Raw genomic sequence first — 11957 nt, 5'->3', positions numbered from 1 at the left:
CATCATCCAGAGAAGGAAACCCGATGTTAATTAAATCTGGATACTTCTTCTCCCGAGTGTGTCCCATATCCAATACATCGTCGGCGGGTTGAGGACTTGTTGGCAGTGGAACTTCATCATCCAGAGAAGGAAACCCAATGTTATTTAAATCTGGATACTTCTTCTCCTGAGTGGGTCCCATATCCAACACATCGTCAGCAGGTGGAGGACTTGGTGGCAGTGGAACTTCATCATCCAGAGATGGAAAGCCAGTGTTCTTTGAATCTGGATACTTCTTCTCCTGAGTGTGTCCCATATCCAACACATCGTCAGCAGGTGGAGGACTTGGTGGCAGTGGAGCTTCATGAGGCAACAGTTTAGGAGGCCTCGACATCACACAGGCCACTTCATCATCCAGAGAAGGAAACCCAATGCTACTTAAATCTGGATATTTCTCCTGAGCGTGTCCCATGTCCAACACATCGTCAGCAGGTGGAGGACTTGGTGGCAGTGGTACTTCATGAGGCAACAGTTTGGGAGGCCTCGACATCACACAAGCCACTTCATCATCCGGAGAAGGAAACCCAATGTTTTTCAAATCGGGATACTTCTTCTCCTGAGTGTGTCCCATGTCCAACACATCGTCAGCTGGTGGAGGACTTGGTGGCAGTGGAACTTCATCATCCAGAGAAGGAAACCCAGTGTTCTTTGAATCTGGATACTTCTTCTCCTGAGTGTGTCCCATATCCAACACATCGTCAGCAGGTGGAGGACTTGGTGGCAGTGGAGCTTCATGAGGCAACAGTTTAGGAGGCCTCGACATCACACAGGCCACTTCATCATCTAGAGAAGGAAACCCAATGCTACTTAAATCTGGATACTTCTCCTGAGCGTGTCCCATGTCCAACACATCGTCAGCAGGTGGAGGACTTGGTGGCAGTGGAACTTCATGAGGCAACAGTTTAGGAGGCCTCGACATCACACAAGCCACTTCATCATCCAGAGAAGGAAACCCAATGTTCTTCAAATCGGGATACTTCTTCTCCTGAGTGTGTCCCATGTCCAACACATCGTCAGCTGGTGGAGGACTTGGTGGCAGTGGAACTTCATGAGGCAACAGGTTAGGAGGCCTCGACATCACACAGGCCACTTCATCATCCAGAGAAGGAAACCCAATGTTATTTAAATCTGGATACTTCTTCTCCTGAGTGGGTCCCATATACAACACATCGTCAGCAGGTGGAGGACTTGGTGGCAGTGGAACTTCATCATCCAGAAAAGGAAACCCAGTGTTCTTTAAATCTGGATACTTCTTCTCCTGAGTGTGTCCCATATCCAAAACATCGTCAGCAGGTGGAGGACTTGGTGGCAGTGGAACTTCATGAGGCAACAGTTTAGGAGGCCTCGACATCACACAGGCCACTTCATCATCCAGAGAAGGAAACCCAATGTTACTTAAATCTGGATACTTCTCCTGAGCGTGTCCCATGTCCAACACATCGTCAGAAGGTGGGGGACTTGGTGGCAGTGGAACTTCATGAGGCAACAGTTTAGGAGGCCTCGACATCACAAAAGCCACTTCATCATCCAGAGAAGGAAACCCAATGTTTTTCAAGTCGGGATACTTCTTCTCCTGAGTGTGTCCCATGTCCAACACATCGTCAGCAGGTGGAGGACTTGGTGGCAGTGGTACTTCATGAGGCAACAGGTTAGGAGGCCTCGACATCACACAAGCCACTTCATCATCCAGAGAAGGAAACCCAATGTTATTTAAATCTGGATACTTCTTCTCCTGAGTGTCCAACGCAGCGTCAGCAGGTGGAGGACTTGGTGGCAGTGGAATATCAGCCAGACAGCTGAGGGGCAACAAATCAAGCACGTCATATGACAAATCCGGGTACTTCCTCTCCTTTGTTTGAGAAGGCAAAGGGACATCATGGGACAGAAGTGTGAGGGGCAGAGAAACATTCAGGTCAGCTGATCCCTTCCTCTTTGGCAGAGAAACCTCCTCTGCAAGAAAGAACACACTGGAGAAGTATTCCCTTGGTGGAGGTGGTATAGGGGCTGCCTCTTGAAAGCTGCACACTCTGCAAAAATAGGGTCAGCAGTTGATTTTGGCATCATACAATGCAAACAGATAACAAAGGACTCATTGTTAGACAAACCATGTAATGCTTATTTTCATGTAACTGAAAGAAAATGGAATAATGTTGAGGGCTGAGCCACAACAAACATCACATTTAGCACCATAAAACACTATTGTATTTTAATTTATATTTAAAATAATCTGAAGTCTGGTGCAAGACTTACCTGTCCGTTTTGTCATAGGGAGCTGCTCTACGGTGCATTTTCCTGATCCGTGAGCTATAGGCTCTTTGTAGTTGCAGGGGCTCTTGTAGTGGGAGCTCTACAAAACTGCTGATGTAATGGCTCTTCACCTAATAAAAGGTTACTTTTTTGTTAGATCATTTGTTCATTAAGAGCATTGGTAAGCACGTGGTTTAAAAAAAAAAAAAAAAAACTTAAAAAACTGAGACAGAATAAAAAGTAACTTACCATTTTCTGACCTTTTTTTAGGCACTGGTCAGACCAAAGGTCCATGGTGGATTTCGTTGACAGTCTGTATGTCATTACAGAAAGTCGTGTGAGAAGATTAGGACCGTTCTAAGCTTAATTCAAAACAGTAACATTAAACTGCTCAAACTATAATGTTAAAACAACATTTATTCAGACAAATACATATAAAAAATACCTAGTCCATACCAGATATCAGTTAAGCTGTTAAAAAGGTCTCGCATCTTATAATGAAAGATTAATTCAAAACAGTAACATTAAACTGCTCAAACTATAATGTTAAAACAACATTTATTTAGACAAATACATATAAAAAATACCTAGTCCATATCAGATATCAGTTAAGCTGTTAAAAAGGTCTCGCATCTTATAATGAAAGATTCGTAAAGCCTTACTTTGACAACTGCTTGTCAGTCTCTGTCCTTGCAGCAGGTCGCAATGTTCCTGAAATACTTCTGGGTTTTGTAAAATGATACAATAAAGTTTGCAAGAGTAGCAACTGTGGTTGTGTCTGTTCAGTAGCTGTGTATTGAGAAGACTGGCTGCAATATTGGAATCCCTTCTCTGACTGAAATTCTAAGACACTATTTCCATTCTGTTCTAGAACGAACTTCAAAGACACTATTTCCATTCTGTTCTGGAATGACATTGTATTCCGGATTACATTGGTGTTTTGTTCCGTGTTTTCCCCCTCAACTATATTTAATGTTCAGGAGAGTTTGCAAGAAATATGAACTTAATCTTCATTTTAAAATGCAACTTAATGTTATTTAACAGCTCATATCTGTGCATTTTTGTTGTTAATAATAACACAACAATCTGCTGAACAACATCAGGTATCATAAACTACAACCGATGAATACAATACCAGGAACACCAGCAACATAACACAACCCAGTACATCCATGCCACAAATTAAGGCCATAAAAATAACCAGAGAGTTGAAAAAACGTAAACATTTTAAGCTTCATAATGGTTCTTTTTGCTGCAGGGCTGTTGAGACTGAGATTGTATTATAACCTTCTAGTGTCCATTTTGCCAAACTGAAACTTTTATAATTAAAGCACAAATACATTTACAATTTGAAAAAAATATAAATTTGTGCGTGCGTGTTTTTAAGCAAACCTGAAATATTTCCTGTCTAATTCTACCTTTAAAATTTCAGTTTTCATGTTTGGGTTATTGTAACGCCCTTTTCCTCTGCGTGTTCAAAATGAAGTTGACAGGAGAGCTGATGAATCCTCAAATATATTTATTTAAAAGCATAAATGATGGTTACAGAGCTCTGGGCTGTCGTCTGTCCCTAGCGCCAACAAGGTTCGGTCAGTTCACGAAGTCTGACTGACTGTCTCTCCCTTGCCCAGGATACATAAGCGTACAATTATTTCTGAGACGAAAATGAGTTGTTCAGACGTGGCTTCCTCAGTTGTTTCTCTGTTTCCTGTCTTCTCGCTCCGGTCTGTGGAGTAAGCACATATCTTTGCACAAGTCAGCAAATTTCCACTATGTACAATCATTTTGTTCCTTCATTATTTGTTATAATCCAACAGTCCCCCTTTTGGCCTCTGAAGGAGGCCATTTTATACCTGAAAGTTTACACACCCCCCTTTCGATCTCATTTATGAGATCACACTTCTGACATGGGTAATACTACCTCTTCATCCTCACCTTCAGGCGAGCATCTCAACAAACCTTCTGTCTCGGCCTGATACATTTGATATGGTGGTGGGGGGGTTTTTCTTCAAAATGGCAGCTACAATTATGCGCTCACATAGGGATCGAATGCAGGGAATGCAGCAGCACCCACAGAGACCCAGCGCTGCTATCATTCCAACCAAAGATAGGGCTACTGACACAACTAGAGTCTTCCATTTACCAAACCATTGCCCTAGTAAGTCATCGAGGGGGTTCTCGATACCAGAATTTTCATGCATTTCTTGAGACAATGTTCCAAGGCCTTCAAGGGCTCGAGTAACTGAGCCGTCTGGTTCATCCTTTCCACTTTTCCTTGGGACTGAGGATGATACACGGTGCCAAAAGCATGTTGGAGCCCCAACAGCTTTTCAACTTCTCTCAGATCTTTATTTTCAAAATGGGTCCCGTTGTCTGACCTTATTTTCGCTGGGAACCCATGGAAGGGAATGTAGTGGTTGATCAAAAACTTCACCACTGTCTTGGCATCTTCGGCCTTTGCCGGGGTTGCTTCTGGCCAGCCAGTGTATGCATCCACTGCGACCAGGCCGTAGCGATATCCTCGAACCCGCTCTTCCATATCAGTATAGTCAATAATGATTTCCGTGCCAGGGCACCTGGGGAGAGGAAATTTCCCTTCATGTGGTTTGCATGTGGGTTTAGCATTATGCACAGTACACACTTCACAAACCCTGATGTGTCTTTCCACCATCCCTGGTAGATGTGGATGCCACCAGTGGGTCAAATTTCTCATTGTTTGTGTCTTACCTACATGCATGAGGCCATGTGCCTCTGCAATCAGGGAGGGTGCCAACCCAGGAGGCAAAACTGGTCTCCCGTCAGCAGCCCGCCACAATCCTTCTGTACAAGTTGCTCCTCTGTCCTCCCAGAGGTTTTTCTCATGTTTTTCTGCTTTCTCTTGCTCCGCTTTTATCATATTTACATCGCATGGGGGTAGTATGTCCTGGATCATTCCTGTCTGCACCATTATGTAGTTTTGAACATATCCTGCAGCCATTTTAGCCGCTGCATCCGCAGCCTCGTTGCCTCTCGCAATTAGACTGTCTTCCTTGCTATGTCCTTTACACTTGATGATCCCTACCTCTTTTGGTAATTGCAAAACCTCCAAGAGATCTTTCATAGCCTTTTCGTGTTTTATGGGAATGCCGGATGCAGTCACAAAACCTGCCCTTAGCCATTGGGGCATTTCAACATGTATGGCTCCTACCACATACGCTGAATCTGTATAGATATTTACAACTTTTCCCTCTGCCCATTTTAGTGCCTCTGTTACTGCCTGTAACTCTGCTAACTGTGCAGACTCTTTCCCTTGGAGCTGGCCCACTTTCACTTTCTCAAAGCAGTTCCCTGTCTGACGTACCACTGCATATGCTGCTTTCAGCCCTTCCTGTGGGTGTTTGAAACAACACCCATCTGTGAAAATGGTTTCAGTCGCGTGCGGTAGTGGTTCACTATTCAAGCCTTCTCTCGCTTTAACATCCTGTCTCACTTTAGTCTCGCAGTCATGTTTCTCTCCTTCCCTCATACCATCTGCCATATTGATCCCATCGTGTGTGTATGTAATGTGTGGTGCGCTCAAGATACTGTCCAGTCTGGTCTGTCTGAGTGGAGTGATTGTGAATGCAGCAGAGTTTACGTATGCCACAATGCTGTGTGTAGTTAATGCAGTGAGTGCGTGTCCCATTACTAGGTGTGCTGTTTTCTGCAATATCTTTGCTACTGCTGCTGCGTGACGTGTGCATGGCGGTTGTCTGTTCTCCATTGGGTCAAGTGCTACACTCACATACATTAACACCTGTCTGCCTCCCCCTTTTTTCTGAAATAAGACACCATTGACAGATGATGTCTTTTCAGAAACATCCAAAAAGAATGGCGACTTGTAGTCTGGGATGGCCAGATCGGCTGCAGATGAAAGTTCCTGTTTCAATTTAATGAATGGACTTTCCGTGTCCTGATCCCAGGACAGTGGAGCGGTGAGGTTACACATTCCCTGTGCATTAACCAAGGCACGTAAAGGCTTAGTCAGTTCGCCGTAGGAGGGGATGTAATGGCGACTGTATCCCGTGATTCCCAAAAAGGATAACATGTCTTTTACTGTCTGTGGTTTGGGGTGGGACAAAATGGACGACCTATGACGTGCTGACAATGCTGTGCCTCTGGCTGATACCATGCGACCGAGAAAGGCAACTTGTTGGCGGCAGCACTGCAATTTAGAATGGGATACTTTAAAACCACACCGGGCTAGTCGGTCCAGGACCGCGTGAGTGGCGCGAAGGCATGAGGCGTCTGTCTCCGCTGCGATAAGCAAGTCATCTACATATTATATCAGAGCTACGCCCGGGGGCAATTCTATTCCCTGCAGTTGCTGTTTTAAAGCCTGACTGAAAATACCTGGGGAGAGAATGAACCCCTGGGGAAGCCTGCGGTATTGCAGTGTCTTGTTACCATATGTGAATGAAAAAATGGGTTTCAAGTGATCCGCTAGAGGGAGACAAAAGAACGCGTTGGCCAGGTCAATGCAGGTGAACCACTGATGTGAGGGTAACAGAGCAGTCAGGGCAGTGTATGGATTGGGGACCGATACCGTTGGAGTGGCGAGAATGGCGTTAATTCGGCGGAGGTCGTGAGCCATACGATATTTACCGGTGTTTTGATTCTCTACAGGTGTGTTCCACGCTGAGTTGGAAGTTTCCAACACGCCCGCCTCAAGCAAGCCTTCTATGGAATCGAAAATGCCCTCAGCCGCTGCTGGTTTATGCTTATATTGTGCCTGATAGATGGGCGTGTCCTCCTTGAGCTCAAACGTGACTGGGGCTATCCCAGGGCAAAAACCAACATCCGTGGGACCGGTGGACCAGAGCGTGTCTGGCAGGGAGGACGAAACTTTGTCAGTATCTGGGTGGTCTGTTTTTTCTCTGCCATGAAAGCGTTCAATTTGTCCGTGTTCGAGAAGCATTGTGTCTGTCACCTGACTGACAATGCGATATGCGGAAGCTGAGGGGGAAAACTGAACACTTGGGATCTGATCGGGGACCCAGTCTGTCAGTGTAGAGAGATGTTTGGTCGTGGGACCTAGATCTTTTGCCTCATGTTGTGCATATATAGCGAGTGTGATATGGGGAACTGACTCCTTGGACATGTCAAACCACTGTGCGTGCTCTTCACCTAGTTCAGCTGCTGCAGCAACACCCTCCTTGCCTACATACAGGCATGTGGACGTCACAGGTCAGATTTGACCGTCCACCGAGGCAAAGGCCTCTTGATAAATTTCGTCCCCCTCCCTGTCATATTTGAGGGTGAGATGGAAGGGGATCAGAGGGTCAGACATAGGGCGAGAGGGCATGGATCCACGGGCGCCACGACTGGTACAGTTGGCAAACACCGTCAGTTGATGGTTCAATTAAACCCCAATAAATGTCAGCCCAAGATCCAGGGCCCTCAGGAGAGATGTCAGCCGACATCATCGTGTCGCAGTCCATGACATCACTGCCTAATGAACAGTTCAGAGTTTTTCCGTTGGGAAACGTGATTAAGATACCATCGGGAGAGCAGAGAATACTCGCTCCGGTCGCGAGTAAAATGTCTCTTCCCATCAAGTTCACTGGGCAATGTGGTGAGGCTATGTATTGATGCCTGAATTGTTGTTTTGCCAGCCTCAGCTGTGAGGAAAGGGGTGTTGTTAAAGGGAGGTGTGCAGGAGTCCCAGAGAAACCCCTTAACCCGAACACACTGTTTCGAAAGTGGAGGAGTGGCAATTCGTGTGTTAAGAGTGGAATACCGAGCACCGGTGTCCACTAGGTAGGGCAAGTCTTTTCCCATTACTGAAATATTCAGAAGAGGATCTGCCAATTCCACTTCTTGTGGGGTTCTCGGGCCTCCTCATCCTTGGTACGGCTCTTCCCACTGACCCATGCGATACTGCCCTTGTTGAGGCTGTGGAGGTGCAGCTTGAGGATTGGGAGCCTTGTGTGATGGAGCTTGTGGGTATGCCTGTTGAGTCTATGCATACGGCTGTGGGGCTTGTGAATAGGGTTGTGGAGGGAAACCACCTCGTCCCCGACCTCTACGGGGAGCCCAGCTTCCCCTTTGTGTTCTCCAATGGTTTTTATTCTGTGGGTGTTCATGTTTCCAGTGCGTTACGTCACCACAAAAAAGACATCCATAGTATATATTGTGGGACCTTCCGCGTGGACCACGACCTCTGCCCCCCATGTCTCCCCTGAACCCTCCGCATCCTCTATAAGAAGGTTGGGGAGGTGCCTACGGTGGAGTGGGATATAAGTCATCATCACCTTTGTCACCTGAGGGTTGCTGCACCAACTGAAGCTCATTTTTGGCTTTCTCTTTCCCTTTCTTTGCTTCATTAGTTTTATGTCTAGCTTCCACTCATTGCAATTTCAGAAGTTGAGTTTGCAGGTCGGATTCTTTTCCTTGGTTCTCTCCCTGTTGCTCCTATGCTTAGCGAAATGATGGGCCAAATGTGTTTCCCATTGAGCCGTAGGGGCTCTATGCAGTTCAGGATTATCTTCCATAGCGGTCTTCACCGGTTTTGGAAGTCCTTCCAAAATAGCTCTACGGAAGAGTGCAATCTGTGTTTCACTAGAGCTAGGGTGGGTCCCTGTAGCGTCGGACCACATATCTTTACATCTAGTCAAGAATGTTTGGGCAGATTCTTCAGGTTTAGGGGTAAATACCATATTATGCATTGCACCCAGTGGAACTGGGTACTTCTTCCACATTGCCCCGCCTATGACCGTTGCATATGTTGCAAACGGCGCAGTATCAGGACAACCTACGGCGCCTGCGTCCGCTTCAATATCACCTACGTCCCACGCATGCATTAGCTGCCCCGCCAGAGCACGCCAGTCACCCGGAGCTAAACGGTGCCCCAATGTCATTTTAATACATTTTTCCATCCAGGGCCCTCCTCCCTCATTAGGTGAGGGCATTTTGTCTTTTAAACAATGTAAATCAGTGAAACCAAAGGTTGACACACCGTGTCTCCTGCTGGGGTCTTCATTAATGGCATCTGTGTCGCGCCGGTGGATTTAGTTTTGGAACGCAAGTTATACTGGGTGGTTGGAGGAAGAGGGGAAGATTTGGTTAATTTTCTGACATATGGCGGATACAATTTCAGTTGGCCTGTAAGTTCAGCCCCATATGTCTCACCCTCCTCGTCACTCTTGTCATCTGCACATGAGCCATCTGCTGTATGTGAGCCGTGTGTCCGAGTCAGGTCTCTGTTGATTAGTCATTTGTTTCAGCAAGTCAGTTGAGGGGGGTGGTCGTGGTTTTCCGGGTGTTGATGTGTATAGCCTTATTTTACTAGAGGTGTTATGTGCGTGCTCACCTTCCTGTCTCTCTGCCTGTTTATGTTCTTCAGCTTTCTCTTCTTCCATCCTGCTAAGCGCCCACTGCAACTCTTCTACATGTTCCTCCTGCTCCTGTCTACACTTTGCTCCATACTCCTGTCTCTGTCTGTCTTCCCTTCTAGTCTCTCTGTTTCTCATCTCTTTCTCTTTAGCCTTAATCCGCGTTTCTACGTCCTGTATAGTCTCCTCTACCTGTGCTTCCAACCTGGACAGCCTATCCTGATCTCGCTTTCTATCCTTACTCTCTCTCTGCGAGTCTCCTCATCAGAGGACAGAGTGTCCACATCCAATGTACCTCCTTTCACAACCAACAGGGGCATCTGGGTTCCCTGGGGGCTATATGGAGGTGGACATTCCATGGGAGCGCTCGGCTCACTTGTCTGACCTCTATTTTCTCCTGCCCCTCTTCTCATATTCTGTTGTAACGCTGCTGCTGCGATTGCCAGTCGATGTACTGTTGCTCTTCGTTCCTCTAATTCATCTCTCTTTTTCTTCCACTTCCTCTTAATTAATCCTGCCTTCTCTTTGTCTTTATCATGTTCCTGACATTTCTTCTTACACTCCCATTCATAACCCGCCAATTGTGCCGGTAGGGGACTTCGATCCTGGTTTAGATTTAATTACACCTTCCTTTTCCATTTCTCCCCATACTTTTTCAAATTTTTCTCTCTCTTCTGGTCTTTCCTTTGCAGTTTTGCCACTTATAACTTGAGATTTTAACTTCGCCCATTGTTCTTCCAACGCTAAATCATCGAATGGAGACGCCATCCCTGTATTTAAAACAGGACTTACTTCACTTACAACCCGAGAAGTCACTGCCCTGATACTCAGACTTCAGAAGGCAGCACGTCCGAGCTTCTACGATCTGTCTCTGGACAGGTCGCGGGACGCCTATGGCCTGCCGCTGAATTCCTTGTATTACAAGTGTGGTTCTTCTCTTTTCCCTTTATTACAGACCCGCACACGTGATTGCTCTGTAATGAGTAAGAATATGGATCTCTCTACTCGATCCTACTGTACTCAAAATCAGAGAGGAAATGCTCCTCAATTCAACGTGCCAAACCTCCCACACAATTTTTCCCTTTTTAAACTAAGTCACAGAAATCGCTGTAATATACAAACTAGTTTCTGTTCAGGGGTAACAACAGACCGGGCTCGTCTTTTCACGTCGCTCCCTTGACTTGTTTAGCCTTTCTTTATGCCTTCTACAGGAAGACAAGGGCCTTTCACCCGTTCCTCTTTGTTTAGACACTCTAGCTTCTTATTAAACAATAACCTGTACCATTTAATTACTAGAAGTGTTCAGGGCCTTTCACCCGACTATATTTTGTTCGAAGTTGATCTTAAGGATCACTCTTCAGGCCTTTCGCCCGACTATATTTTGTTCGAAGTTGATCTTAAGGATCACTCTTCAGGCCTTTCACCTATTCTTTTCTTCATACACAGTTTTCCTTATTCAACCATCATTTACACTGTTCAACTGATTTGCCAATTCACAAACAACCAAAATTTGGAGCAAATGCAAATAGCAGTACTTTTGTATGAAAACAAGGTGTCTGCTTACCTTTTGTAGTGTACACAGAAGATGGTTGTGATGAGTTTTCAATCAGTTTCCCTTGTCCGAAGCCGGACTTCTTCCACTCTCCATCTTCATCACGTCGGGGTCACCAAATTGTCGGAGAAGTCGTTTTGTTGCTCAGATTAAACACAAATGGGTTATTGTAACGCCCTTCTCCTTTGCGCGTTCAAAATGAAGTTGACAGGAGAGCTGATGAATCCTCAAATATATTTATTTTAAAGCATAAATGATGGTTACAGAGCTCTGGGCTGTGGTCTATCCCTAGCGCCAACAAGGTTCGGTCAGTTTACGAAGTCTGACTGACTGTCTCTCCCTTGCCCAGGATACATAAGCGTACAATCATTTCTGAGACGCAAATGAGTTGCTCAGATGTGGCTTCCTCAGTTGTTTCTCTGTTTCCTGTCTTCTCGCTCCGGTCTGTGGAGTAAGCACATATCTTTGCACAAACACACACGCACACACTCAACCGCACTCAGCAACACCTCCTTTTGTCTGTTCAGAGCACACAGCAACCGGCGGTTAGACAAAACATGTAGCTTAGCAACCCGTTTCCAGCAAGCGGAAACATTTTCGCACATTTAGACATCTGCTCTTCTGCAAAAGAGAATAGGTGAGGCAGTCAGCAAATTTCCCATATGTACAAACATTTTGTTCCTTCATTATTTGTCATAATCCAACAGCACCGATGCATAAGTTACACAATAACCCACTTTTATTCCATTAATGTGCTGTTAACCTGC

General features: G+C 45.7%; 1 protein-coding gene across 1 annotated transcript; it reads right to left on the bottom strand.

The window, feature by feature from the left end:
• Positions 1–4007: 4007 nt before the first annotated feature.
• Positions 4008–11188, bottom strand: LOC120787181. The gene has a single exon (XM_040122876.1). The coding sequence runs from the start codon at positions 6434–6436 to the stop codon at positions 4442–4444; it is 1995 nt and encodes a 664-aa protein (XP_039978810.1). The 5' UTR covers positions 6437–11188; the 3' UTR covers positions 4008–4441.
• Between the last annotated feature and the right edge of the window lie 769 nt (positions 11189–11957).

Source organism: Xiphias gladius, unplaced genomic scaffold, assembly GCF_016859285.1.
Source record: "Xiphias gladius isolate SHS-SW01 ecotype Sanya breed wild unplaced genomic scaffold, ASM1685928v1 HiC_scaffold_124, whole genome shotgun sequence".
Lineage (NCBI taxonomy): Eukaryota > Metazoa > Chordata > Actinopteri > Istiophoriformes > Xiphiidae > Xiphias > Xiphias gladius.
This window is presented reverse-complemented; position numbering and strand designations above follow the sequence as displayed.

Excerpts from the sequence above, each read along its gene's own strand:
- LOC120787181 (XM_040122876.1), bottom strand. The coding sequence starts at position 6,436 with ATGGTATCAGCCAGAGGCACAGCATTGTCAGCACGTCATAGGTCGTCC.